This window comes from Halichoerus grypus, chromosome 5, assembly GCF_964656455.1.
Source record: "Halichoerus grypus chromosome 5, mHalGry1.hap1.1, whole genome shotgun sequence".
Lineage (NCBI taxonomy): Eukaryota > Metazoa > Chordata > Mammalia > Carnivora > Phocidae > Halichoerus > Halichoerus grypus.
Genome location: NC_135716.1, coordinates 329,456 through 353,863, shown reverse-complemented (window position 1 = coordinate 353,863; position 24,408 = coordinate 329,456). Strand labels below are relative to the sequence as shown.

At 64.7% G+C, this 24,408-nt stretch overlaps 5 protein-coding genes across 27 annotated transcripts; 3 read left to right on the top strand and 2 right to left on the bottom strand.

Annotated features, from left to right (window-relative positions):
- The first annotated feature begins 64 nt into the window (after positions 1–64).
- Positions 65–4,732, top strand: GPT (glutamic--pyruvic transaminase). 6 transcript variants are annotated; one of them, XR_013447620.1, is made up of 11 exons: positions 65–2,064; positions 2,204–2,293; positions 2,367–2,475; positions 2,644–2,777; positions 2,920–3,163; positions 3,323–3,402; positions 3,491–3,544; positions 3,727–3,901; positions 3,986–4,141; positions 4,274–4,386; positions 4,458–4,597. XR_013447620.1 is itself a non-coding variant. In XM_036105890.2 (11 exons), the coding sequence occupies exons 1-11, from the start codon at positions 1,903–1,905 to the stop codon at positions 4,546–4,548; spliced, it is 1,491 nt and encodes a 496-aa protein (XP_035961783.1). In that variant the 5' UTR covers positions 65–1,902; the 3' UTR covers positions 4,549–4,732. The 6 variants fall into 6 exon arrangements, 5 of the variants coding, with proteins under 5 accessions (XP_035961783.1, XP_035961782.1, XP_077927963.1 ...); XM_036105890.2 differs by having other exon boundaries at positions 3,491–3,627; positions 4,458–4,732; XM_036105889.2 differs by lacking the exon at positions 4,274–4,386 and having other exon boundaries at positions 3,491–3,627; positions 4,458–4,732.
- A 1,640-nt stretch (positions 4,733–6,372) lies between these two features.
- SLC33A2 (solute carrier family 33 member 2) lies at positions 6,373–8,478 on the top strand. Its single transcript, XM_036105902.2, has 5 exons — positions 6,373–7,319; positions 7,630–7,777; positions 7,863–7,987; positions 8,055–8,164; positions 8,263–8,478. Exons 1-5 carry the CDS (start codon positions 6,638–6,640, stop codon positions 8,434–8,436), a joined length of 1,239 nt encoding a protein of 412 aa, XP_035961795.1. The 5' UTR covers positions 6,373–6,637; the 3' UTR covers positions 8,437–8,478.
- A 61-nt stretch (positions 8,479–8,539) lies between these two features.
- RECQL4 (RecQ like helicase 4) lies at positions 8,540–15,179 on the bottom strand. Of its 2 annotated transcripts, XM_078071824.1 has the most exons (22): positions 14,814–15,179; positions 14,716–14,749; positions 14,501–14,631; positions 14,220–14,363; positions 13,336–13,913; positions 13,144–13,243; positions 12,946–13,072; positions 12,707–12,817; positions 12,475–12,606; positions 12,298–12,390; positions 12,082–12,221; positions 11,549–11,632; positions 11,292–11,471; positions 11,031–11,210; positions 10,475–10,957; positions 10,112–10,394; positions 9,902–10,031; positions 9,652–9,821; positions 9,392–9,572; positions 9,165–9,312; positions 8,969–9,077; positions 8,540–8,878 (listed from the first exon to the last, which is right to left on the bottom strand). In XM_078071824.1, the coding sequence occupies exons 1-22, from the start codon at positions 14,895–14,897 to the stop codon at positions 8,754–8,756; spliced, it is 3,747 nt and encodes a 1,248-aa protein (XP_077927950.1). In that variant the 5' UTR covers positions 14,898–15,179; the 3' UTR covers positions 8,540–8,753. The 2 variants fall into 2 exon arrangements, with proteins under 2 accessions (XP_077927950.1, XP_035961666.2); XM_036105773.2 differs by lacking the exons at positions 12,707–12,817; positions 12,946–13,072; positions 13,144–13,243; ... (3 more) ...; positions 14,716–14,749; positions 14,814–15,179 and having other exon boundaries at positions 10,475–10,737; positions 10,816–10,957; positions 12,082–12,218; positions 12,475–12,602.
- Positions 15,071–19,118, top strand: LRRC14 (leucine rich repeat containing 14). Of its 16 annotated transcripts, none has more exons than XM_078071831.1 (6): positions 15,071–15,149; positions 15,557–15,693; positions 15,809–15,854; positions 16,942–17,162; positions 17,338–17,939; positions 18,031–19,118. In XM_078071831.1, the coding sequence occupies exons 3-6, from the start codon at positions 15,836–15,838 to the stop codon at positions 18,596–18,598; spliced, it is 1,410 nt and encodes a 469-aa protein (XP_077927957.1). In that variant the 5' UTR covers positions 15,071–15,149; positions 15,557–15,693; positions 15,809–15,835; the 3' UTR covers positions 18,599–19,118. The 16 variants fall into 16 exon arrangements, with proteins under 16 accessions (XP_077927957.1, XP_077927955.1, XP_035961757.1 ...); XM_078071829.1 differs by having other exon boundaries at positions 16,809–17,162; positions 17,355–17,939; XM_036105864.2 differs by lacking the exon at positions 15,809–15,854 and having other exon boundaries at positions 16,809–17,162; positions 17,355–17,939.
- Positions 19,119–19,377: 259 nt separating this feature from the next.
- LRRC24 (leucine rich repeat containing 24) lies at positions 19,378–24,285 on the bottom strand. Of its 2 annotated transcripts, none has more exons than XM_078071836.1 (5): positions 24,217–24,285; positions 21,945–22,195; positions 21,505–21,783; positions 21,208–21,376; positions 19,378–20,552 (listed from the first exon to the last, which is right to left on the bottom strand). In XM_078071836.1, the coding sequence occupies exons 2-5, from the start codon at positions 22,110–22,112 to the stop codon at positions 19,624–19,626; spliced, it is 1,545 nt and encodes a 514-aa protein (XP_077927962.1). In that variant the 5' UTR covers positions 22,113–22,195; positions 24,217–24,285; the 3' UTR covers positions 19,378–19,623. The 2 variants fall into 2 exon arrangements, with proteins under 2 accessions (XP_077927962.1, XP_035961704.1); XM_036105811.2 differs by having other exon boundaries at positions 21,945–22,228; positions 24,217–24,279.
- Positions 24,286–24,408: the final 123 nt, after the last annotated feature.

Below are 24,408 nucleotides of genomic sequence, written 5' to 3'. Positions count from 1 at the left end.
TCGGGGGCCTGTAGGGGCTTGCTTGTGGCTGCCTGGCCCTGCGTGGGAGTGAGGCCCCCGGCCGCGGGGCAAGAAGCCTGGCCTGTACTGCAGCCTGCCTCCCTGCCTTCCCAGGCTCCTGGAGGCTCCTCTGTAACTCTTTCCTTTCCTGGGAGGAGCCGGGAGCTCCGGAAGGACATTCCTTGGGGGTCAGGGCTGGGGGTATCCATGCCAGAGGGGCAGGGATCCTGGCTTGGAAGGGGAGGGGGCTTTCCACAAGACTCTTGAGCCGCAGAGGGGAGAATCCGTACAAGGCTGGAGTCAGGAACCTCCCTGGGGGAAGAGTCCCCCGTTGCTGGCATGTAGCTCTGGTCCTGGGGCCTGGCTGCCAGCCTCCAACTGGGCTGGCAAAGGGGGCCAGCGGTTGGCCGCCAGATTCTGAGCCGGCTGGGCACAATGTGTCAGGGTGACAGGGGCCCCTTAGGGGCCTCAAGTGGGAGGGCTGAGGGCACTGCTAGCTCATTTGTCCATAGTGGGCAGCTCTGCATGGCCACCAGTGCTGGTCACCTTCCCCTCCCCAGTGGGTACTGACCCAGTCAGCCCCGTGTCTGCAGGGCCCACCCTTTCCTGAGCATCATTGGTTGGAGGGGTGTTCTCAGCAGGGCTGGGGAGGGCCAGGGGATGGGCCGCAGGTTAAATTTAGTGTGTGGGGCGGTGCAGCTGCCAAGGTCCACCTGTTAACACTTGGGCCTTGCTGCCACGGGTGGGAGGGGGCTGGCTCTGCCTGGGGCTGGGACCGTATAAACCTGTGCTCTGGCCTGGGCGTGGCATAGGCCGCCCTCAGGCCTGACCAGCTGCCCACAGCCTCTCTGAGGGCTGGCTCCTTGACCTTCCGCTCAGAGTCAGATGTCAGCAGCTGGGGTAGCCACCCCTGGGCATGGCCTATCAGCTCCCTTCAGGGCCTGGGGAGGTGGGGCCCCGAGGGCCTATCACAGCTCGCTTCCCACTATCTCTACCAATCAGGAGCAACAGGGGACGGGAGCTTAGGTCACCCTGCCTGTGGTGTGGCCCCAAGGGCAGCTCCAGGCTGGCGCATGGTGAAAGGGCACAACGGCAGCCCAGAGCAGCCGAGGTGTCCGAGGGCCCAGAGCCACCCTACCCTGTCATGCAACAACCCAACCCAGAGACTCCGGCCTCCACCAATTGCTGATCTGGGACCAAGGTCCAACCGCAGGGCTCCTGCAGCCTGTGGGCCATGGTTGCCAGCCCAGGAAGGGCTGGCCAGATGGAACCCCGCATCGGAGCTTTCGCTCCCTTCTCCCAGTAACGCCAGGATTCTGTAGAGGCCCGACTCAGTTACCTGGGAGACAGGCCTGCTGGCCCAAGCAAAGATGGGGGGCCTGAGAGGGCTAGGCCTTGGCAGAGCCGTGCTGGGGTAAATCTCCAGGGGGCCCCAGCTCCATTTCCCCTGGGGGTTTAGCTCTGCCCAGCTTTGCCAACCCCTCCGGGCACTCAGCGCACTTCCCCTCCCCCAGGCCCAGTCCCTCAGAGCTTCTTGAACCTTCTGTCTGTCCCTACCCCCCATGTAGGTCTCCTGCTCCCCGGTCATGGGGACACTGGGCGGGCACTGGGCCTCGCCCCAAGCCCCGCCTGCCTCCTCATGCCCTCCCTATGGCTCCCTGGGACAGAGCTGTGCCCAGATGGGTGGGGCGGGGCCCAGCGGCCCCGACTTCTTCTTCAGCCTTTTCTGTCCCTTTCAGTGGGGCCAGCAGGCTGCAGCGAAGAGGGTGCCCTTTACCTTGAGCCCCTCTACCCAGGCTCCCTCTTCCCAGCCCTGGCCCACTGAGTCTGGACTCGGCTTCCCTTATCCCCACTTCTGAATCCTGCCGTGTCCTGACCTTCCTGCCTGGTCTGAGTAGGGTCATGGCCTTGAGGGCAGGTGACCGCAGCCAGGTTGCAATGAACCAGCTGAAGGAGAAGGTGCTGACTCTGGACACCATGAACCCGTGTGTCCGGAGGGTGGAGTACGCAGTGCGCGGTCCCATTGTGCTGCGTGCCCTGGAGCTGGAGCAGGAACTGCGCCAGGTATGGCCCTGGGCCCCGCCACTGCCCTCCAGCTGCACCTGGACAGCTGAGTCAGACTCATTCTCACAGTCACCAGGGACAAGGACCTGCCAGAGTGATAGACGGCCCATTCTCACTGCCTGTGCCCCCTCCCTCCCAGGGGGTAAAGAAGCCCTTCACTGAGGTCATCCGTGCCAACATCGGGGATGCACAGGCCATGGGGCAGAAGCCCATCACCTTCCTGCGTCAGGTGAGGCTCAGCATGGCTCTGTGCTCCTCCCCAGTCAGCCCAAGTGCTCTGGCTCAGTGTCCGATGCTCCCAGGTCCTGGCCCTCTGTGTCCACCCTGATCTCCTGAACAGCCCCGACTTCCCAGAGGATGCCAAGAGAAAGGCTGAGCGCATCTTGCAGGCGTGTGGGGGACACAGCCTGGGTAAGTGCCAGTGCCCAAACCGGCCAAAGCCCCAGAGAGGAGCAAGCAGGAGGCCCTCCCAGGGGAGGGGTGGGCTCTGCTGCTGGAAGGGGGCGGAGGTACTCTGGAGGACTGCTAAGGAACCTCTCGGCTCTTCTCCTCCCCGTCCTGCCTCGCCCCCTGGCCCAGGGGCCTACAGCGTCAGCTCCGGCATCCAGCTGATCCGGGAGGATGTAGCTCGGTACATCGAGCGTCGCGACGGAGGCATTCCCTCAGACCCCAACAACATCTACCTGTCCACCGGGGCCAGCGACGCCATCGTGGTAGGCCAGGGCCAGGGCAGGAGGACACCGGGGCTCTTCTGCGGCTGGGCGGACCTTGCTCCTGGCACTGTGGTTCCGGGCGGGGCGGGGAACAGGTGCAGTCCCTGTGCGCCCCACCAGCCTTGCCTCCCCATCCCCGCAGACGGTGCTGAAGCTGCTGGTGGCCGGAGAGGGCCCCACCCGCACAGGTGTGCTCATCCCCATCCCTCAGTACCCGCTGTACTCAGCGGCGCTGGCCGAGCTCAACGCTGTGCAGGTGGACTACTACTTGGATGAAGAGCGCGCTTGGGCACTCGACGTGGCCGAGCTGCGGCGCGCCCTGGGCCAGGCGCGTGGTCATTGCTGCCCACGCGCACTCTGCATTATCAACCCTGGCAACCCCACTGGTGCGCCGCCCATCCCCCCAGCCTTGCCGCTTCCCCCTCCCAACCGGGGTCATTGCGCTCTCCCTCCCCGCCCCCCGCCCCCACCCCACCCCCGTGCTGCCTCTCGGGCGCAGAGCGCAAGAGTCTGACCCTGGAAATGCTGCATCCTCCGCGCTCCAGGGCAGGTGCAAGCCCGCGAGTGCATCGAGGCCGTGATTCGCTTTGCCTTCGAGGAGCGCCTCTTCCTGATGGCTGATGAGGTGCTGGCAGAGGCTCGCCTGCGGCTTGGGGTTGGAGGGCAACAGTGGCAGCCCCCCCGCCCCCCGTGACGCCAGTCCTCCCATCCAGGTGTACCAGGACAACGTGTATGCGGAGGGCTCTCAGTTCCACTCGTTCAAGAAGGTGCTCACGGAGATGGGGCCGCCTTACGCGACGCAGCAGGAGCTCGCCTCCTTCCACTCCGTATCCAAGGGCTACATGGGAGAGTGCGTGCGGGCTGAGCGGGCGGGGTCTCGCGGACTCCACCCCCGGCTTGGTTCCGCCTCGCTGGCCCTGCCTTGACGCCTGCCCTCGCCGCCCCGCAGGTGCGGGTTCCGCGGCGGCTACGTGGAGGTGGTGAACATGGACCCCGCCGTACAACAACAGATGCAGAAGCTGATGAGTGTGCGGCTGTGTCCGCCTGTGCCGGGCCAGGTCCTGCTCAGCATGGTGGTCAGCCCGCCGGCGCCCTCCGACCCCTCCTTCGCGCAGTTCCAGGCGGTGAGCGGGCGGGGCGGGGAGGGGAGGGGGTTCGATCATGCGACACGGGCGCCAGGTCTGATCAGCCCACCTCCGCGGCCACAGGAGAGGCAGGTGGTGCTGGCCGAGCTGGCGGCGAAGGCGAAGCTCACGGAGCAGGTTTTCAACGAGGCTCCCGGCATTCGCTGCAACCCGGTGCAGGGTGCCATGTACTCCTTCCCTCGCGTGCAGTTGCCCCCGCGCGCCGTGCAGCGCGCTCAGGTGGGTCGGGCCGACTGGCGACTGGCATGAGGGCAGGCGAGCTAGGCCCGAGGGCGGGGGGGGGGGGGGGTGCGTGGGCGCCGAGTCTGGGCGCCCAGTCCTGACCGCCCCGCCCGGTCCGTCCGCCCCCAGGAGCTGGGCCTGGCTCCTGACATGTTCTTCTGCATGAGCCTTCTGGAGGAGACCGGCATCTGCGTGGTGCCCGGGAGTGGCTTTGGGCAGAGGGAAGGCACCTACCACTTTCGGTGAGGCCCAGCCCCGCATGGTTTAGCCCGGCAGCCCCCAACACCTTTGCTTACCTCCCTCTCCCTTTTAGGATGACCATTCTGCCCCCCATGGAGAAGCTGCGGCCTCTGCTGGAGAAGCTGAGCCAGTTCCACGCCAAGTTCACCCGAGAGTACTCCTGAGGCGCCCGCCTCCCCTCCCTCTTCCCGGCCAGGGTGGGCAGGCAGGTCCGACCCTGGACTTACCATGGCCAGGGCCCTGGGGGGCTCTGGAGCCCTCTGGACTTGCTCCTACTGCCTGTGGGGCTGGGCCCCTGCCTTTCTGCAGGCCCCTAATAAAGCTGTGAAGCAGCCTGACTACATGGAAGTGGGCTGTGTGCGCACCTGTATGAGCCTCCCCTGCCTCTGCCCACTCCTGACTTCCTTTCTGAGCTGGGGCTCCTTGCGGACCTGGAGACCCAGCCCAGCAGGACGTGTGTCCGCCTCCAGGAGGAGCAGTCAAGGAGGGCTCCCAGAGGCGACCTTACTGCCGATGCAGCACCTCTCACGGGCTGGGTCTCCACTGTGGTCTCTGGTCTTGGGGTCGACACTGGCAAACGTCACATAAAAATTAGGAAGAGCAAGAGGTGTGAAGGAAGCCACTAGGTTGGGAATGAAGCTGGACAAAGAAACATGGGAGCTGAGTCCCAGGGGCGGCCACATCCGAAAAAGTAGTCTAAGGAAGACACAGAGCCAGGTGGCCTGGCTCCCCTTCCTGTGCCGCGGGCCTCTCCCCTGCCGGGCAGCACAGGGATCACGCTCAGCTGTGAGATGGAGCTGGCTGGGTGGCTGAGCAGCCGGAAGTGGAGCCACAGTGAGGACTCAAGGAGGGAGTCTTGGTTTTCCTCCTAAATGGGCAGATGGCACGGTGCTGCTACCTGAGGCCGCTGGAGGAACAGCCGTGCCAAGAGTGGGGACGGACAATGAACAAATAGGTCTTGCTTTGTTTGTATTGGGTTTGAAGTGTGTGACATCCTAGTGCAAGCGCAGTCCTTGGGCTGGGAGGCAGTGAGGGGCGGCCCTCCCACGCTGGAGCACCCGAGGGCAGGTGCCAGGGAGGAGAGCATGTAAAATGCTGACGAAGGGGCACCCTGGGGAGACCGAGCCGGGGGGTGGGTGTGCAGCCCTATGTCCTTGCCACGGGAACAGGGATGAGCGCCTACTGTGGGCAAGATAGACACGGTTGTGGGTCACTGCAGTCTTCTTAGGTAGGGATGGTAGTCCCCATTTTACAGACGAGGAAACTTGTCGAAGTCACAGGAAACCCACTCGAGGTGGCTTCACCAGCTGTTATTCTAGGGGTTGGGTTGGCTTCAGGGGGTCAAGGGTTTGGAGACTGTACTAAGGCTCTAGCTCTGTCCGTTCCGGAGGTGGTTCTTAACCATGGGCCACACTCACTACCCCCTCTGGGCCTCGGGAGCCCTGCGGGGTGCAGCTCTGAGCAGGAGAGACCACATGAGACCCCCACATTCAGCTGCTCCTGGGACAGGCCTCTCCCTCCACAGAGCCGCCCTGGAGCGAGGCAGGGCTTGGGCCTGCCCCACCTGCCCCTCCTGGCCTTGTCGCTGGACACTAGAGGGCGTCCCGGGCAGCAGCGGGCTGCACCCCGCTGGCTGAGACCTTTCACACCGACATGGCTTTCAGGGCCCCCGGTTGGGCGAGGGCCGCAGGGGCGGGAGGAAGCCGTAGTAGACGGGCACTTAAGAGGCCGACTCCTCCCTGGGGGCCGCTGGGAGGACCCGGTGGACACTGCAGCAGCCAGGCTCCAGGTGAGACACCAAGTCAGGGTGTGGGTCCAGGGGTGTCTGGGAGCCGGATCTGATACCCTTGGGAGGGTCCAAGGTGGGCCGCGGGCTCAACCCCAGCTAGGCGAGCGGCCGTCGGGCCCGCGGCTCCCCGGCCGCACCCAGGTTGGCCACTGGGGGCGCCCGAGGGCGGCCGGCGCTCTGGCCGGCTCGCGTGCTCTGTGGCCGCCGCGTCCCGCGGCTGCGTAGTGCGCACGCCCCCAGGACCCGCGGGTGCCGGCCTGTCCCACCCTGAGCTGGCCCAGCTCCGGAGCCATGCTGTCGTGTGGCCCCTGACCTCATCCTGACCGGACCAGACACCGTCCGGAACCGCTCTGCCCCGGCTCCAGGCTCTGGTCCGGCCTTGAACGCAGCCCCCGTCCCCGCCCGGTCGCGGGCCGGATCCCCGCCCCCCAGCGCGAGCCCCCGGGCGCCCCGCGTTCCCGGCCATGCACGGGAAGCTGCTGCCGCTGGCCGGCCTCTACCTGGTGCAAGGCCTGCCCTATGGGCTGCAGTCTGGCCTGCTGCCTGTGCTGCTGCGGGCGCGTGGCCTCTCCCTGACGCGCGTGGGCCTGGCCAAGGTGCTGTACCTGCCCTGGCTGTTTAAACTCGTGTGGGCCCCGCTGGTGGACACGCGGGGCTCCCTGAGGGCCTGGCTGATGCTCAGCACGGCTGCTCTGGGCCTGGTGTGCGGGCTGCTTGCAGCCTCGCCTCCCGCGGAAGCCGGCCCGGCGGGCCTGCCGGTCAGTGTGGTGGGGCTGCTTCTGTTGCTGAACCTGGGTGCGGCTGTGCAGGATGTGGCCCTGGACACGCTGGCCGTCCAGCTCCTGGAGCCAGCTGAGCTAGGGCCTGGTAACACGGTGCAGGTGGTCGCTTACAAGCTGGGGGCAGTGCTGGCGGGAGGGGGCCTGCTGGCCCTTGTTCCTACCCTCTCCTGGCCCGGGCTCTTCCTGCTCCTGGCGGCTACCTATTGGTTGGCTGCTGCCCTCGTCTGGGCGGCGCCGGCCCTGCAACAGCCGCCCTCGTCTGGGCCGTCAGAACCCGCCCTCCACAGCCTGTGCTTTCCGCAGCAGCTGCTGGCCATGCCCGGTACTCTGTGGACAGCAGGCTTTGTGCTCACTTACAAATTGGGTGAGTGAGGCCGTGAGCCAGGCATCAGCAGGGGTGGGAGCCTGGGGCCCTGGAGCCCGTTTTGTGGCCACCTTCTGGGGGATTAACTGCAGGCTGGAGCCCAGCCTGGCTCTGCAGCTTCTCCAGCTCTAGCTGCACGGCTTCCGTGAGCTCCAGCCGCACCCCCTCGGGTCTCTGACGCTGCTTCATGCTGACCCTAAGCTTGGCTGATGCCCCAGGACGGAGGCACGGCAGGGGCCCGGCTAGGGGAGTGCACCTGAAGCCCCAGGTGAAGGGAGGCGGGGAGCCCCTGCTCACATTCTCCCCACAGGTGAGCAGGGTGCCAGCAGCTTGTTTCCGCTGCTCCTGCTGGACCACGGCATCTCCACGCCAGAGCTGGGGCTGTGGAACGGCGTGGGCGCTGTGCTCTGCTCCATTGTAGGCTCATCCCTGGGCGGGGCCCTGCTGGCCAGGCACAGGTGAGCCCTCCCCGGCCTGCTCCAGCCACCTGCTGCCACCTGACCTGCGCCACCCTCCCTGACCCGCCCCCTCTCCCCACCTCAGGCAACCAGTGCCCCTGCTGAGGTCAGTGCTTGGGTTCCGGCTCGGGGGTCTGGCCTGCCAGACCACCCTGCTCTTCCACCTGGACACCCCGGGGGTCAGGCTGGGCTCCAGCACAGTCCTGAGAGGTGAGGGGCTGGCCACGGGAGGGGAGGAGTCCAGTGTCCTGGGCCCCGCTGACCTCAGCCCTCCCAGGGGCAGCCTTGCTGAGCCTGTGTGTGCAGCACTTCCTGGGGGGCCTGGTTACAACCACCACGTTCACCCTGATGATGCACTGTAGCCGGCTGGCGCCCAGTGCCCTGCAGGTAAGAGGGTGCGGCTGGGATGTCCAGGGGGGCTGCAGGGCTGGGATCCAAGCAAGCCCTCACCTGAGCTCACACCTCGTCCCACCTCGCCCCTGCAGGCCACACACTATAGCCTCCTGGCCACTCTGGAGCTGCTGGGCAAGCTGTTCCTGGGCACGTTGGCCGGGGCCCTGGCTGACAGCCTGGGGCCGCATCTCTGCTTTGCCCTCTTCCTTGCTCTCTCAGGCATGCCCATTCTGTATCTGAGCCTGGCGCCCAGCACCCTGGCCTGAGCTGGGTGGCTGGCCTGCCTAATAAAGCTGAGCGTGCCCGTGGCCTGGCTGTTTGGGGTGTGTGATGGGCAAGGCTGTCCTCAGAAAAGAAGACTCCTAAGAGTGACTTGAGCATTTTTTATTCTGCGTTTTGGGGCTTCCTTGCCCCCACATTTCTGGTGGTGGGCTGTGCCCAGGGTAGTCAGTCATTGTCATGGCCATCGATGTCCCTTTTCCCTGACGCAATGCCACACCTGACTCCCTCCGTACTGTGGCCACGCGGCCCCCTGTGCATGCCTGTCCGTGATGGGGAGCAGGGCCCGCCCACGGCAGGGTGGTCAGCGGCCCCACCGCAGGATCTCCTCTGTGGCTAAGCGCATCAGGGCAGGGAAGCTCAGATGCAGGTATCTTCTCCAGAAGCGCCGGTCCCGCCCGTACACCTGCGCTGGGTAGCGGGGGCTTCCTGTGGTGGAATGGGACATGTGGGCCCTGAGGACTCTGGGCCAGGCCCGGCCCCTGCCCATTGTCAGAGCTCAGCCTCCTAGGCCCTCACCGATGCCGTGGAAGATACGGGCCACAGCCCTGCCTGAGAACTGCTGGTCTGGCCACGAGGACAGAAGGTGGCGGACGTCCTGGCGAATCTGGTCCTCCCAGTCCTGGATCTGTGGGTGGCGGGCATGTAGTGGAGTGTGAGCGTGTGTGCGCCCTGCAGCCTGACCTCACTGCAGGCCAGAGGGGCTAGCACTCACCCCAGCCTGTCCTGGCTCTGGGCCCTGCTCGTCTTCCGTGCCCCCTGAACCCTCTTCCTCGAAGTAGCAGCTGAGCAGGGCCTTGAGTCTGGTGCTGCGCTCCTCATCAGGCTGCTCCAAGCAGGGCCCGCAGCTGGGGAAGGCGACGCTGGGGTGACAGTGATCTGTCAGCGCTGCTCACCTGAGGGGAGGGGTGCAGGGGGCCCCAGGCCCCGCCCCCCCCGCACCTGTGAAAGGCCTGGAAGGTGCGGCGCAAGCGGGCCAGAGCCGCCTGCTCTCGGGCTTGTATGTGGCAGTACAGGAAGTCACAGATCTCGTCCCTCTCGTGGGCCGTCAGGTCTCCAGGACTGCGCAGACAGAAGGCAAGCTCCCGGAACTCCACCAGCACCCCCGTGTCCCGAGGCGCACCTGCCAGAGAGCTTGTCACGCACGGGCGAGCGGGCGGCAAGCAGGGCTGCGGCCGAGCAGGGCTGGGGGCAGGGCGCACCTGTCGCGGGCTCTGGCTCCCACTGCAGCTGGCGGAGAGCCTGCCCCACAGAGGCCAGCTTCCAGCCCGCGGAGCCGGCCAGCTGCAGCACGTCGAACTCGACGGAACAGCTTCCCCCAGCTGTGTTCCGCGGTGGCTGCTGGGCCAGACACGTAGCCAGGAGGGGACACCTGCACCAGCGGAAGGGACACGGGATGAGCGGTCCTGGCTCCGCGTCCCTGGCCGCACCCGGGCCGCGACGTGTGCTCACCTGTGGGCCAGGGCCTGGAGCTGGGGGGGGCCCCCGGGGCAGCGCAGGTGGCAGCGGGCGCAGGTGGGCGGCAGCAGTTCCAGCCAACGCCGTGGGTGGAGCTCCAGGTAGCACAGCAGGGTCTCAATGGCTGGGGGGCAGAGCCGGGCTTAGGCGACGCGGGGACGTGGGCATGTGGGGACGTGCCCACCGCCGCCCCCAGTTCCTCACCCTCCTCAGGCATGTCCAGGGCCTGCACCAACGGCTGCACAGGGAGCGCCCGCTCGTGGCCCGGGCACCGGGCTGTGCACTCGATGTTGGGTTGCTCGGCCTCCCTCAGGGACGTGGCCACAGGCCTGTCCTGGCTCTCGGCTCCGTCCTGCTCCGGGGGCCGCTGGGCGTGGGCAGCGGTGCAGGCACAGGGTGGGAAAGAGCACTGGACCAGCTTCTTCACGGCGAGAAAGTCGGTGGCGTCGGCATGCACGTGTCTCCGCAGCTCCCGCAGGTCCTGGCCCTGCGACACGGCAGCCGTCAAGGAGTGGCTGGGGTGTGTGTGGGGAGGTAGGGGTGGGCTCGAGCGGGGCAGGGAAGAACCTGGGGTTGTAGGAAGAGGTGGCAATGCGCCGGCTGGCCGTCACGCCCGGCCCGGCCCACGGCCTGCACGTAGCTCTCGAAGCTCGCGGGCAGCCCCAGGTGCAGCACGGCCCGCACGTCCGGCCGGTCCAGCCCCATCCCGAAGGCCACCGTGGCCACCACCACCCGCAGCCGGCCGTCCATGAAGGCCTGCTGCACCCGCCGCCGCTCCCGGCCACACATGCCGGCGTGGTAGGCTTCGGCTACAGCCTCGGGGGCCCGGCCTGCGGGGAAGACACAGACGGCTGGGTAGACTGTGTTCCTGAGGCAGCTCCTGTGGGGCACGACCCCGCTGACCTCACCTCGGGGCCCCAGGTCCCGGGCCGCAGGCAGGCAGGTGCGGAGCAGTGCGGCGACACGCTCTGTGTCCTCGCGTCTGTTGCAGTACACGATGACGGAGCTCAGAGCACGGAAACGATCACTCCGCAGCAGCGTCACCAAAGCCTGGTGGGTGACGGTGGTCAGTGGGGTCTGTCGGAGGCCGTGCCTCTGCCCTGGCCCAGGTGTGCACACCTACCTGGTCTGGGTCCCTGTCCATGGACACAGAGAGGTGCAGGTTGGTGGGGATGGTGACCGGCCCTCTGAGGACAAGCTCCTCGGCCACGCCTAGATGCTGGGCCACATCCCTCGAGGTGCTGCGTGTGGCCGTGGCCGTGAGGCCCAGGAAGCAGCGCACGCCCATGTGTTCCCGCAGCACCTGTGCGGGAGCGGAGCTGGTGATGATGCCCAAGCCGCCCCCCACCCCGGCCTGCTTGCTCGTACCCCGAATAAGGCTCACCTTGCAGACGCGCAAGTAGCAGGGCCGGAAGTTGTGGGACCACTGGGAAAGGCAGTGGGCCTCATCGACACAGGCAAAGGCGACTGGAGGCAGCTGAGGGAGGCAGCCAGGGGTCCCTGCCCCAGCCCCAACCAGCGCCTCGGGTGACAGCATCAGCACATGCACCTGGGCCGCCTGAACCTGAGGATGCAAGGTCAGGAGCATCATCCAGGGGCCCGTCTGCTCCCCTGCCCGTCTTGCCACGTAAGGCCCCTCACCTTCTTCAAGGCAGACTCCCGCTGCTTCCTGGTCATGCCTGAATGTATGCACGCTGCCTTCAGGCACGGGGGCAGGCCAGACACCTGCAGGTCCAGGAGGACGACCAGTTACAAGCCACCCTTCCCTGGCCCTCCCTCCAGTGGCTCTCAGCTGCTCAGCCTGACCACGACCACCATCTCTGCCTCAGGCTCTCTAGGGAGAACGAGCCCAGACTGTGGAGCCTAGGACTAAGGATTCAGAGCCACCCAGAGCCTTGGCTCAGAAGCGCCAGGAGCAGACAGGCCCTACTGGGGATGTCCCCCCTCCCCAGCGCCGCTCCTCCTAGGGGTCGACCCACATCTGGCCAGCTGCCACGTCCCTGCTGCCCTCGGGCCACTACAAGGCCTGGGGTCGTTGACACAGCCGACGGGGTGAGAACAGCTGAGCTCTTTACAGCTCTGATTAGGTAACAAGCAGCAGCCCAGAAGAGCCAGAGGACCTACGGGCACGGGTTTCTGCCTTCTGCCTGGGCCCCAGGCTCCTGTCAGTATACCTGGTCGTCCATGAGAGACAGGAGGGGAGAGATGACCAGCGTGAGGCAGGGGCTCCGCCGGGCGTAAAGCAGCGCAGGGAGCTGGTAGCACAGGGACTTGCCAGCCCCTGTGGGCAACACCAGCAGCGTGGACATGCCTGCTGGGACCAAGGGTCAGTAGTGCCACTCCGTGGCCAGGCCTTGGCCCTGCCTCATCCCCCCGGCAGCCAAGCTCACCAGAAAGGATCCGCATGACCACACGCTCCTGCCCGGGGCGGAAGGCTTGGTGCCCCAGCTGCTCTAGGGCCTGGAACACCTCAGCTGGTGTCTCTGTGGACACGGGTGTTGGTCAGCATGGCCCCAAGTCGCCCCCATCTCCCAGTAAAGGCTCTGGGCTGGTAGGCTTCTGCTCACCTGCCACCTGCCCCGAGGGCCCTGGTGGGTAGAGTGGTGGCACACAGGGTGGTGGGCAGTGCGCCTGGGGCACAGACCGCTCCATGGTCACCAACAGCTCAGGCCCAGCGGGCTCTGTATCTTTCTCACTCACTAGAAACGGACAAGAAAGGTGGTGTGGGACTCGAGACTAGACTGGGATCTTTCCAGCAAAAACAGGTAGCTACAGCCTGCCCTCTGTCCCTTCATTCACCAGGGAGCTGAGAGCTGGCAGTGCGTGTCCTCTGGACTACTTCCTCCAAGGTGAGCTGGGTCTGCACGTCCTCTTCGTTCTTACTGCTCCCCTGGGGGCCCGGAGTAGGCTCTGCATCAGGTGTAAGGAGCTGCTAGGTTCTTCTGTTCGAGCTAGACGTGCTTCCCCCACTCCCCCCTGAGAGTACAAGTGTCCTCCGAACAGTGTTAGGAACCCATCACCCACAGTAGAAGTTTCACCTGGTTGGGGGCACTGGGATGACCAGTGGCCTAGCTGCCCACAACGGAAGCAAGAGTTCCTGACTGTGGCTCTGGGCTGACCACCTCCAAAACGCTCCCCTTTCTTCTGCCACTTCTGCTTCCACATCTGGGGGCCGCAAAAGAAGGTCACGAGGCAAAAGGTGGTAGGGATGAAGGGAGTGCCTGCCGCCACCTCACCTGCTTGCGGAGCAGCCTGCCACGGAGCGCTGGGCCCCGCACGTAGCGTTTCTGCTTCATGTTGAGTCGTACGTAATTATCTCCGCTTTGGTTAGCTGGTCTAGAAAGGATGTACAAGCAGGCCATGCCCAAAGCCTGCCCCACCCTGGCTCATCTCAAGGCGACCCCACCGGGAGGCTGAAGCTCTGGTACCTGGGGGCTGTGGGGCCACTGGGGGGCTGTACCCACAGGGGTTCTCCTGGACCGTCTTCTGCATGTCCCGCAGCCCCGGCTTCTTCAGGCAGAGGTCCTGCTTGGCCACTGTCCTGCTGGGCCTGTGCAGGGTTCCCTTCTGGTTCCCTACCGCATCTCCACTTCTTGCCTCGACTGTTGCCGGGTTGGGGGCTCCCTGTAACTCCACCTGTCTGTAGGGCTCGAGTCTCGGGGCCAGTGTTGTGACCAAGGACTGATGGCACACCTGAAGTCAGAGGCTGTGAGCCCTCTACACCCAGGTTAGGCTGGCAGGCCTGGGCAGCCCCCAGGAAATCTGGGGCCCCGCTGTGACATCTCTGTAGCCAGCCAGGATCTAGGGAGCTCAGCCGTAGACTCAGGGATGCCCGCAGCTGCTGGAGGCGGCCTGGCCTCAGCCGGGGCCCACGAGGCTGCAGGGGCACCTCACTGACTTCTTCTGGAGAGATGGGGGCAGCCCCTGCACCTGGTGGCCCCCGGGAGGGCGTCTTGGAGGAGGGTCTTCGTGGAGGCCGGGGTGTGCGGCCCAGGGCTGGCCCAGCCTGAGAGAGGGAAGACAGACCAGGAAGCAGGAACTCAGGTGTCTGGGCTGCTAAAGACTCTGAAACCTGCCAGAACGTCCACCCTGAAGCCCCAGCCAAGGTGAGAAGCGTGAGGTTGGCTCTGAACCCGTCTCAGGAATCTTACCCTGATTAATGCTGGAAGGTGACGTATGACCACATAAGTACAGGGGCGTAAGTGTGGAAGGGTTGACGAGAAAGGCTATAGGGTGACTCTGTTCCTGGGCGGACGCTAGCTCTGCATCCAGGACAGACGCACTGCCTGCTTGGCCTACCGGTAACTCTCACCTGCAGGGTGGCCTTTAGGTTGGTCTTAAGTCTCTTCCCGTAGTCTGGCACAGACCCCACAGGACTTGGCCCAGAAAGACTACAATGTGGACTCTGGGTCGCAGCTCGATTCAAGTGCGGCCCCCAGCAGCTGGGCTCCGGCCTCTGCAGGAAGAGAGGGTGGGGGTCCGAGCCCTCCTCCAGCCCCCCAGCGCCCCCCAGGTCCGGTCCTCCCCCGACGTTCTGTGCCCCACAGAGGCCTGATCACGACTCCTCCTGGCTCTGCCATACAGGAGACTGACCCGCAGGCCAGGACGTCCAGGCCTGGGTACCTCCTCCGCCGTCGCGAGAAGCGACTGCTCGGGGCTGCGAGGTCCGATGCCGCCGGCCCGGCTCAGGACCCCCTTCAGGGCGCGGTACTCCCGGTAGAGCGCTGGGGGTGGGATCAAGGGTCATCGGGGGCCGCCGGGCTCCTTCCCCGCCCGTCCCTCCTTCCGCCCCACGTCCGCGCGCTCACCGCGGGTCTCCTCCGGCGCCGCCTCCACGTCCTCCTGCGGAGGGAACGCGTCAGCCCGCGGCCGAACCCTCAGCCCCCCGCCCCCGGGCAGCCCGCACCTGGCCCGGCCGCCGCCCGCACCGCCTCCGGAACGCGCGCTCCCAATCCTGCAGCCGCTCCCGCACGTCCCGCAGCCGCTCCATGGCGCTGGCCCGGGGTTCCGGGCCCCGTGAATCTCCCGCCGCAAGGGCGACGCCGGCTGCCGGCCAATGGGGGCACCCGGCAGGGTCGGAGGCGGGGCGGCTCGGCAGCCGCCACCAGGACAGCCAATCAGTGGGGCCCTAGTGGGGCGGCCAATGGGTGGCGTCTACGTCATCGCGGCGCGCGGAGGCGCTGGGCGGGGCGCCGCGGACGGTGAGGCGGGGCCGGTGGCGGTGGCAGCGGCTGTGGGGCTGGTGAGCGCGGGCCGCCGGCCGGAGATGCAGCGGGGCGGCGTGCGCCCCTGGCCCTGCCTGGCCGCACAAAGCAGGCACGGGCGCTTGGGGCGCCGCCGCCCGGGAGGCGGGAGCGGGAACCGGGTGGTTCGTCCGCGGGGTGGGGGAAGGACCTGGAGCCCTGCGTCGGGCAGAGCGACCTCGGGCCCCGGGGGGACGACGCACCGGCTTCGAGGGGCACATCACGTCCGGGAGGCGGAGGGCGTCGCATTGAGGGTCTCCCGCGGCTCGAGGCCGGGAGGAGCCGGGCGGGGGCGTCTTCGGGGAAACGCCGGGAGCCGCGGGCCGGCGGGAGGGGGCGGCGGCCACTGCACAGAGGCTCCTCCCACGGTGACCACACTGGCTGCTTTCGTTTCCTCTCGTGACAGGTGCTGGGTTGGTCTGTCCTGTCACAGCGAGGTATGAATCGCCCTCGCGAGATTTGTCTCCAGGCAGAGCGAGGCCGAGGGTTGGCGTTCGGGGCTTCTCAAGAACCAGTGCCCTAAGGACTTACGTTGTGCATGAGGTCCGGAAGAGCAGGGTTCCTGGGGCCAGGCTGCTCCCCCTTCCCCGAGCTCATCGCCCAGGCTGTGACCTTGGCCTGGCAAGGCTTAGATCTTAGTTTTCTAACCTGTTTCCAGGGGTATGACTGGGAAGCAGTTTTGAGGATGATGTGTTTGGCCCAAAGTAAGTCCGCTGATTGTTGCTGCTGCTGAAGTCAATAGTAGAGCTGATGTCCAAGGACTCCATAGTCTCAGGCATTTACTGTATGCCCCTTGTTAGCTTGGATGCCCATTCTGCTGCGGACTCTATCCACCTGAGCAGTTCCTGGCCTGGGGCCTACCGAATCCCATGGGTTTGAGAGTTGGTCTCTCACTGTGGTTCTTTCTAGGGGAAAAGACGTTTAGACAGGTGGCAAGGACCTTGGTGAGTGAGGTTTGCTTTTTGTCTTTCTGTGAATCTGCAGGGAGCTCCGTGCTTGGCAGTACTACTGGACGGGAGTAGTTAAGACCTGTCTGGACTCAAGGTTCCCTGGGTCCCGGCCCTTTTTATATTTGCTGGTATTTATTAAGCTGCATCAGTGCTGCCAGTTCCTGTCCAAGGACCACCCGCAAGAGCTGGAGGAGGGTGGGAAGGCGGATTGTGATGCGGCTTCCAGCCCCCTAGGAGTGTCCTGCCTCCTCTAGTGCTTGTGTGTGTGTGGGGGGGGAAGGGCCTGAGCTCTATTCTGCTTTTGAGGAAGAGAAGGTCTCTTGATAAACAGCTTTGTAATTTGGGAGGCCTCAAGTACAGGTGTGTGTGTGGGGGGGGAGGTCCTGCAGAGCAGTAGCTGTCAAAAGCACATCCAGGCAAGCTGGTCATGTCTGATGCTGGGCTGTTTATGTACCGTTTGATGGCTACATTTCCCTAAAGAGGCCCCATGCTTCTGGAGGGAGGGAAGTGGGGGGTGGTCTTGTCCCTGTTCCCACTTAGCCCAATGCTAGGCACTTAGCACTTGCTCTTCGGTGCCACGGTCCTCTACTGAGTGTCAGCGCTGTGCCAAGTGTCATGCTGGGCTTGCTAACTACCAGTGATGGAGGAGGCTATGGCCGGGTGGTGGCCTGGGGTCTGTCCTCCCCGCTGAAGGGCCCTTCCCTGCAGGTGGCTTCTTGCCTGGCCCAGCGCCATGCACACGCTTGTGTTCCTGAGCACACGGCAGGTGCTCCAGTGCCAGCCAGCTGCCTGCCAGGCCCTGCCCCTGCTGCCTCGAGAGCTCTTCCCCCTGCTGTTCAAGGTGGCCTTCATGGACAAGAAGACTGTTGTGCTTCGAGAGCTGGTGCACACGTGGCCCTTCCCACTGCTCAGCTTCCAGCAGCTGTTGCAGGAATGTGCCCACTGCAGCCGGGCCTTGCTGCAAGAGCGTCCCAGCACAGAGAGCATGCAGGCTGTGATCCTGGGGCTGACGGCCCGGCTCCACACCCCAGAGACAGAGGCTGGCACACAGCCTCTCTGCAGGTATGGGCTCACCCGAGGGCCCCTCAGGCCCGGGGTGGGGGGGGGGTGGTGCAGAGAGTGTGCCCTGTGAGGTTCCAGGCGACTGCAAGGGCTCAGTGCAGGAACAGGCATGTTGCTCCTGTCCCAAGATGGCTGGGAGTGGGTGTGGGCTGTGCTCCCTTGTCTCCTGCTTCAGCCTACCCGTGCTCCCAGGAAGCATGCCCTGCGAGTGCTGGATATGACAGGCCTCCTGGACGATGGCGTGGAGCAGGACCCTGGCACCATGAGCATGTGGGACTGCACAGCAGCGGTGGCCCGCACCTGCATAGCACAGCAGCAGGGCGGGACTGCGGAGCCTGGGCTGGCCCCCATTCCTGTGGAGGTTCGTGTGGACCTGCGGGTGAACCGGGCCTCGTATGCGTTCCTGCGGGAGGCACTGCGAAGCAGCGTAGGCAGTCCCCTGCGGCTCTGCTGCCGGGACCTGCGGGCTGAGGACCTGCCCATGCGCAACACTGTGGCTTTGCTGCAGCTGCTGGATGCGGGCTGCTTGCGCCGTGTGGACCTGCGCTTTAACAACTTGGGTCTGCGTGGCCTGTCTGTTATCATCCCACATGTGGCCCGCTTCCAGCACCTGGCCAGCCTGCGGCTGCACTATGTGCACGGGGACTCCAGGCAGCCTTCTGTGGATGGTGAGGACAACTTCCGTTACTTCCTGGCCCAGATGGGCCGCTTCACTTGTCTGCGGGAGCTCAGCATGGGCTCCTCTCTCCTCTCGGGACGGTTGGACCAGCTGCTCAGGTGAGCAAGCCCCACTACTGCCCTGCCCTTCCTCCTCTCCCGAGACCCTCCCCTGGTCCGGCCTGTTTGTGACCCCCTGTGTCCCCTATAGCACCCTGCAGAGCCCTCTGGAGAGCCTGGAGCTGGCCTTCTGTGCCCTGCTGCCCGAGGATCTGCGCTTTCTGGCACGGAGCCCCCATGCTGACCATCTCAAGAAGTTGGACCTTAGTGGCAATGACCTGTCCGGCAGCCAACTAGAGCCTTTCCAGGGTCTGCTGCGGGCGGCTGCGGCCACACTGCTGCACCTGGAGCTGACTGAGTGCCAGCTTGCCGATACCCAGCTGCTGGCCACGCTCCCTGTGCTGACGCGCTGCACCAGCCTCCGCTACCTCGGCCTCTATGGCAACCCGCTGTCCATGGCGGGCCTCAAGGAGCTCCTCCGGGATTCAGTGGTGCAGGCTGAGCTACGCACAGTGGTGCACCCCTTCCCTGTGGACTGTTACGAAGGCCTGCCCTGGCCACCGCCTGCTTCTGTTCTGCTGGAGGCTTCCATCAACGAGGAGAAGTTCGCTCGTGTGGAGGCCGAGTTGCACCAGCTGCTACTGGCCTCAGGCCGTGCTCATGTGCTGTGGACCACAGACATTTATGGGCGCCTGGCTGCAGACTACTTCAGCCTATGACCTCCGGGCTGTCCTGGTGTTCAGGGCTGATGGAGATCCCTCCCTGCCTTAGGTAGACAGAGCCTTCACGGGGCCCTGTTGGAGGCCTGACACAGATGCACTGGTCTCGGGTTTCCTTGCTCCTGGGCATTTTGAGCCTTCCTATGCTTTGTGCAGCACCATGCGCAGTTTGCCCTGTACCCATTCCCCTGACTGGCTTGGGCTTCAGGGCTGGATTCCAGGCCTGCACGGCCAGGTTTGGTTTGGGTGCACTTGGCTACGCTCTGGTGTTGTGGTCCTTTCTTTGGAATGTTTCTGGGGTCCCAGCTGTGAGCTGAGAGAGGGTGTTCTCTCTAGGCCCTTCCCAAGAGCAGACTGCCCTGGGGTTGAAGTTGGAACAGGGACCTGCTTCAAGGAGAGCTGGGTCTCCCTACCCTGGCACCCAGGAGACCACCTGGCTGCGCTTTGGAGCCAGAAGGTGTCATTAAGGTACAAACGTGCAGTGTGTTTGGAACTTAAATTTGTGGTTGTTTTTTCTGTCCTAATTGGTCAGAATGACTTGTCTCTGGCTCTGCTGTCACCCCAACCTGGCCGCTGGGTAACTAACAGCTGTTTTCCAGTCCGCGGCCCGCCTCCCCTTCCCTGGGCGTCCCACCCGCCTCACAGCCAGTCTGGGCGCCTCCACGGCCCGCCGCCCCTCCCACCTCGGGGACGCCCCAGGTCCTCCAGCCGGTGTCAGCCCCTGCAGAGCTAGAGGTGACGGTGGTCCTGGGAGGGGTCTTTTCTGGAGGGCCTCAGTAGGGGTGTGGGGAGCCTTCTGGCCACCGTCCGTTCGCACGTTAGGACTTCCGCCTGCAGAGCTGGGGGTCCGCAGGTGCCTGCGCCCCGCCCTCGGGGCCCCAGACCCCACACACGGCTCGCCGCACACTGCGCAGCTTCTAGCCTTTACTGACTGCGCTGGAGCATGCGCGGGGCGAGCCCGCGGGCCGGCCAGTCCGCGACGCCTACGTCATCCGCACGCGCCCGCCCGCCCCTCTAGGCCCCGCTCAGCAGTGAATTTCGTAGGCGGCGGGCGGCTGCAGCGGGAGGCCCTGCCCCGGCCCGGTAGCCGCGCCGTCGGCCGCCTCCGTCGGGCCCTCCGCGAAGAGCGGCTTGGAGCGGTCGATGACGAACATCTCGTGGCCTCGCTCGTCGCGGAGCTCCTCGAGCTGCGCGAAGGTGCAGGGCCCATCCGAGTAGTCGTTGACGAACAGCGCGCCCTCCCCCGGCGGCCCCGGCGCCTTTTTCCGCTTGCGCCGCCGGCGGCAGATCATGGTCGCCAGCAGCAGCGCCGTGAGCGCGAGGAGCGCGATGGCGGCTGCGATGGCCGTCTGCGTGGCCAGGCCCAGGGCGCGGAAGGCCATGCTGCCCGCCTCCTGCAGGGGCTCGTGGCTGACGGGGCCGGCGTGCGGGGGCGGCGGGGGCGCCAGCTGCAGCTGCTGCTGCCGGGACAGGTTGACCAGGAGCTGGAAGGGCACGCGGGCGGCGCCGCCGGCGTTGGAGGCCTCGCACTCGTACTTGCCAGCGTGGGCCAGGGTGATGTTGGTGAGGAAGAGCATGCCGCTGCCCGTGTCAGAGGCGCCGGGCCCGCCTGGGCGCGGCGCCCCGCCGTCTGGCTGGGCCTGAGCCCGTGGCTGCCCTTCGCGAGGCTGGGCCACCTTTCTCCAGGTCACCAGGGGCTGCGGGTAGCCGGAAGCTTGGCAGGCAACCCGCAGGTCCTCCCCCAAGTTGGCTGTCACCTCCAGCGGCTCCACGTGTACAGAGGGCGGGATGCAGATGAGGCTACTGCCAGATACGTCCAGGAGACTTTGAAGTGCCAGGCGCGGGGGCTCTGCACACATTATCTTCTTGTCCCTGGAGCTGAGCAGCCGCTGGCCGCCCTCCTTGATCCATGCTCCCAGCCAATGCAGGGCACAGTCACAGCGCCATGGGTTCTCTGTGGGCAGAGCAGTGGTGGGCTGGTAGCTCAGGGGTGGTTGGCCAGAACAGGAGCCCCCTTCCCACCTCCCACAGGGCGCCCCTGCAGCCTCTTCTCTGACCCCAAGCTCCTTGGAGTGTGGGCAAGCTCTTCCCTCCCCCTTCAGTTCTGTGATGCATGTTCCAGGCCCCTAATTTCTAAGAAAGCCTCTACTCCTCTGAAGTCTCTGCAACAAGTCCCATTATTTTGGGGGAACCTTGGTGTCCACATAGACATCCTACAGCACTGAGACCTTGCAGGTCCTGTCAGCCTTGTCTTCAGGTGCTGTGTCCTGGAATGCCAGCCCTAGTTTCATCTTTCCAGTTTCTGCCTGCCTGCCCTGATAGCCCCTAAGTGTGCAAGTGCAAGCCCCTCAACTCTTTCAAAGGATTTCTACCTTTTCTGTCTTCATTAGGCAAGTTCCCTGAGCTGTGTCCCTTCCAGCACCCCCATTCCTATCAGACTTCTACCATGGGTGCCGGTGGCATGACCCTCCAGAGTGCTCCTGGATGGTCTGCAATTCCGAGCCACTGAAATCAAAGTCCACTCCACACCTGAGCCTGTTTCCTACTGCCACCCCTGTGGCCAGGGAATAAACCTTTGCATGAGATCCCTTCCCCCCGGAAGGAGGTACCTGTGAGGCGCAGGACCTGCAGGCTGGCCAGGGGCTGTAGGGCCTCACGGCTGATGGTGCCCAGTTGATTCCTGCTGAGGTCCAGCAGTGCCAATGAGGAGAGCCCGGCCAGGGCCTGGTCCTCCAGCAGCTCAATGCTGTTTTCCTGCAGGTGCAGCTCCTGCAATCGCTGAAGGAAGGACAGCAGATCATCAGGGAAAGGGGCCCTGGGACACAGGATCCCTTCCTAGCAGGCTAGACTGGGTTGACTTTTCTCCCTTTCACTACCCCTTGCCCTTGCCCACCTAACCCCCTCACCGGTAGGTGCAGGAAGGTGAAATCCAGCAGCTGCACTAGCTGGTTACCAGCCAGGTAGAGTGCACGGAGCTGGGCCAGGCCGGCGAAAGCGCCAACTCGCAAGCCGCGTAGCCGGTTGCCGGTGAGCGCTAGCTCCAGCAGGCGCGACTGCGCGCGGAAGGCGCCTGGCTCCAGGGCGCGCAGGCTGTTGTTGTGCACGTAGAGACGGCGCAGGGCTGCGAGAGGCGCCAGTACGCCCGGTTCCAGGCGCGCGATGCTGTTGTCCTGCAGGAACAGCGTCTGCGGGCCGGAGGGAGGGAGGGAAGGAGGGTATTCACGCCGCTGAGGGAGTCTCCCTCTTCCCTGGGGCGCTCCAGCACCCACAGGGACGCTCACACAGCCCTCCCTCCGTGTCGCGGGCACCTCTGCTCCGCGGCCCAGTGGCCCCACGCGGTGCCCACCTGCGTCCCAGGTGGAATTCCGGGCGGGACGACGCGCAGCCGCAGGGCGCCGCACTCCACCGTGGCGCTGTAGCAGCGGCAGGCGGCCGGGCAGCCGGCAGCGCGGGCCGGGAAGTCGGGGAACCACAGCAGCCACAGCAGCAGCAGTGTGGGCGCGCCCGGGGCCATCTCCCGCGGGACCGGCCGCGGGCCACGAAGCTGCAACCTCCTGATGGGCTTCCTTATAGTCCACCCCGGATGTGATGTGCCTCCTGAAACACAGGTTGGCAGGCCTGCCCCTAACACTTGAGAGCCAGAGAAGGACATGATGGAGGCCCACACCTTGTGTCTAGTTTCTGAAAAGTTATAAATCAGTTCAAGCAACTGATTAAAAAAAAAAAAAAAGTTGGTTTCCCTCCTTTATAAAAAGTCATGAAGATCTGGGGCATCAGGTTTCAGTTTGGAATTTCCACTGTTCTTAGTCTTACTACACAGGCCATGTGGGAGAGTCAACCCTGCCCGAGCTCTCTTCTCTTCCCATCTATCTCCGTCTGGCATTGTAAGGGGCTTCCTGCTCGTGCGTGTGGACGTCTGGATCCGGCTTCCCTCTACATTCTAGCAACTGGCCACTCCTTGAATCTAAGGTGCAAGAGGCTAGTGCAAGGTGAGGTGGTGAAGCCCAGCACCCAAGCACAGGCTAGAAGGGGAAGAACAGGCTCTGGGAAGACATTTCCCCTTGTCCACATGAACTCCTCTCTGTGAGACCTCCAAAAGCCGAGTCCGTAACAGAAGTCTTGTGCCCCCAACACAAGGCCCAAGGCCCCACACTGCCAGTGTCCTTGTCTGACCCTGACCCAGCATTGTCTAGTCCTTTTCTCCCTAGAATTCATGCTGTGTTCCCCGACCCTGGGATCCACCTGATGTATCTTGATGGGTAACAGGGGCAGAACTGATCTGGGAGCCACCAGCCACAGGAAAATGCAAACACAGCTTTATCCAGCCCCTGCCCCTGCCCTCCTGGGGGTGAGAGTGGGTGGAACAGCTTGCAGAGAATTAGGGGTATTTCTCAGGGAACTTGTTAGAGAATTGGGGGATGTGGCACACAATAGGAAATGGCCTATGTTCTCCCTGCTGGCTCCCAGCAAGTTGCTTCTGTTTTTTTGGGCTCTGGAACAGCTGGGTTGTAAAAGAGGGGCCTTGGGCCACCAACTGGGTTTCTAGGGTAGTTTCCCAAGTGGGCTGTGGGAGCAGTGACCCCCTAAATTGTGAAGGAATATATAGTGTGTTTGGGATTTATGCAGATGCACCTGTGATCCTAGAGAGATGGGGAGGCCTGGGACTAGTTCCAGGCACAGTAAGTCCAGTTTTAAAGGTGGGGACTTGGGCCGAGAAGCCAGCTAGTCTGGAACTAGGGATAGCAAAGCTGAGGGTGTGCTGTTATCCAGCCTCTAGCCCTTCCTCAAAGGGTCCCGCTCTGAACACCCGCCTGTTTACCAAGTCTCCCTGCTAGCAAGAGGGAGTCATGTGGAAAGGGACCAAGTGGCCTTGGTGTCTGTTCAAATCTTCCTCTAACTTGTAACTCACATGATTATTTAAAGTCACTAGAAATGAGGTAGGCACAGCAAAAGTTTTAATGGAATATAGCTTTGGCCCAGGCAGAGGCAGTTCCCAGGTGTCTCCGGATATGTGTGAACCCCAAGGACCTGAAGGCATACTCTGGGCTCCTGGGATCCATTTCCCTGAGCCAAAGCGCTGGCCCAGGGCTTGCCCACCCAGCCTCCAGCGGCAAGTCCTCAAGTAGAGGAGCTTCTTGGCTTCCTCCTTAGGATTCAAGGCACTGTGGTTCACAGGGACACCCCCTAGACACTGACTGGAATAAAAGGGCCGGCCTGAGCAGGGATGAGGGCCCAGGCGGGAAGAGCAGAGGCCAGCCCAGAAAGCCTTTTACCCAGCGGACAGCCCTCTAATCCGGTTGGGCAGGGGGCGGGGCGTCACACACAGGATTCTGCGTTGGCTGTCACCGTCTCCAGGGCGCCCATCTGTGCGGGGACTGGAGGGGCGAGGAAGCCCTGCGACCCCCTCGGGCTCAGTGCGAAGCCCGAGCCGCATGCCTCGATTACCCCCACGGTGTCACCTGCACCCCCTCCAGCGCGGGTCTGTCCTGGGCCAGTTCAGGGCAGGGCGTGGTCCCTGCCAGGTCTCCTCCCCTTCTCGGTCCGCGTGGGGTACAGAGCCGGAACGGCCCCCGATCCCGCCCCCATGCCCGCTGACCTCGGGTCGGGCGCCCCCTCACCTGACACTCCCGCGGCGCGGCTCCCCCGCCGAGCCCGCGGCGCCGCGGCCCACCGAGCAGCGCCGGGCGGGGGAGGGGCGGGCGCCGCTCGCGCACGCGCACTGGAGCCCCCGCGCCTCCGGCCCGGCCTCCCCGGCCAGCCCCAGTGAGCGATGGCCAAACCAAAGGACGCCCCAGGCCCGAGGTGTGGGG

Coding starts and splice junctions, on each gene's coding strand:
- GPT (XM_036105889.2), top strand. CDS start 1,903: ATGGCCTTGAGGGCAGGTGACCGCAGCCAGGTTGCAATGAACCAGCTG. Junction 3,902..3,985: donor CCTTCGCGCAGTTCCAGGCG/GTGAGCGGGCGG, acceptor CCGCGGCCACAG/GAGAGGCAGGTGGTGCTGGC. Junction 4,142..4,457: donor GCGCCGTGCAGCGCGCTCAG/GTGGGTCGGGCC, acceptor TCTCCCTTTTAG/GATGACCATTCTGCCCCCCA.
- SLC33A2 (XM_036105902.2), top strand. CDS start 6,638: ATGCACGGGAAGCTGCTGCCGCTGGCCGGCCTCTACCTGGTGCAAGGC. Junction 7,320..7,629: donor TGTGCTCACTTACAAATTGG/GTGAGTGAGGCC, acceptor TTCTCCCCACAG/GTGAGCAGGGTGCCAGCAGC. Junction 7,988..8,054: donor CTCCAGCACAGTCCTGAGAG/GTGAGGGGCTGG, acceptor CAGCCCTCCCAG/GGGCAGCCTTGCTGAGCCTG.
- RECQL4 (XM_078071824.1), bottom strand. CDS start 14,897: ATGGAGCGGCTGCGGGACGTGCGGGAGCGGCTGCAGGATTGGGAGCGC. Junction 14,750..14,813: donor GCGGGCGGCGGCCGGGCCAG/GTGCGGGCTGCC, acceptor TTCCCTCCGCAG/GAGGACGTGGAGGCGGCGCC. Junction 9,822..9,901: donor CTCCAGGCCCTGGCCCACAG/GTGAGCACACGT, acceptor CCGCTGGTGCAG/GTGTCCCCTCCTGGCTACGT.
- LRRC14 (XM_078071826.1), top strand. CDS start 15,174: ATGCAGCGGGGCGGCGTGCGCCCCTGGCCCTGCCTGGCCGCACAAAGC. Junction 17,163..17,354: donor GGCACACAGCCTCTCTGCAG/GTATGGGCTCAC, acceptor CCGTGCTCCCAG/GAAGCATGCCCTGCGAGTGC. Junction 17,940..18,030: donor CGGTTGGACCAGCTGCTCAG/GTGAGCAAGCCC, acceptor TGTCCCCTATAG/CACCCTGCAGAGCCCTCTGG.
- LRRC24 (XM_078071836.1), bottom strand. CDS start 22,112: ATGGCCCCGGGCGCGCCCACACTGCTGCTGCTGTGGCTGCTGTGGTTC. Junction 21,377..21,504: donor TCACCTTCCTGCACCTACCG/GTGAGGGGGTTA, acceptor TCCTTCCTTCAG/CGATTGCAGGAGCTGCACCT. Junction 20,553..21,207: donor GCAGGTCCTGCGCCTCACAG/GTACCTCCTTCC, acceptor CTCTGCCCACAG/AGAACCCATGGCGCTGTGAC.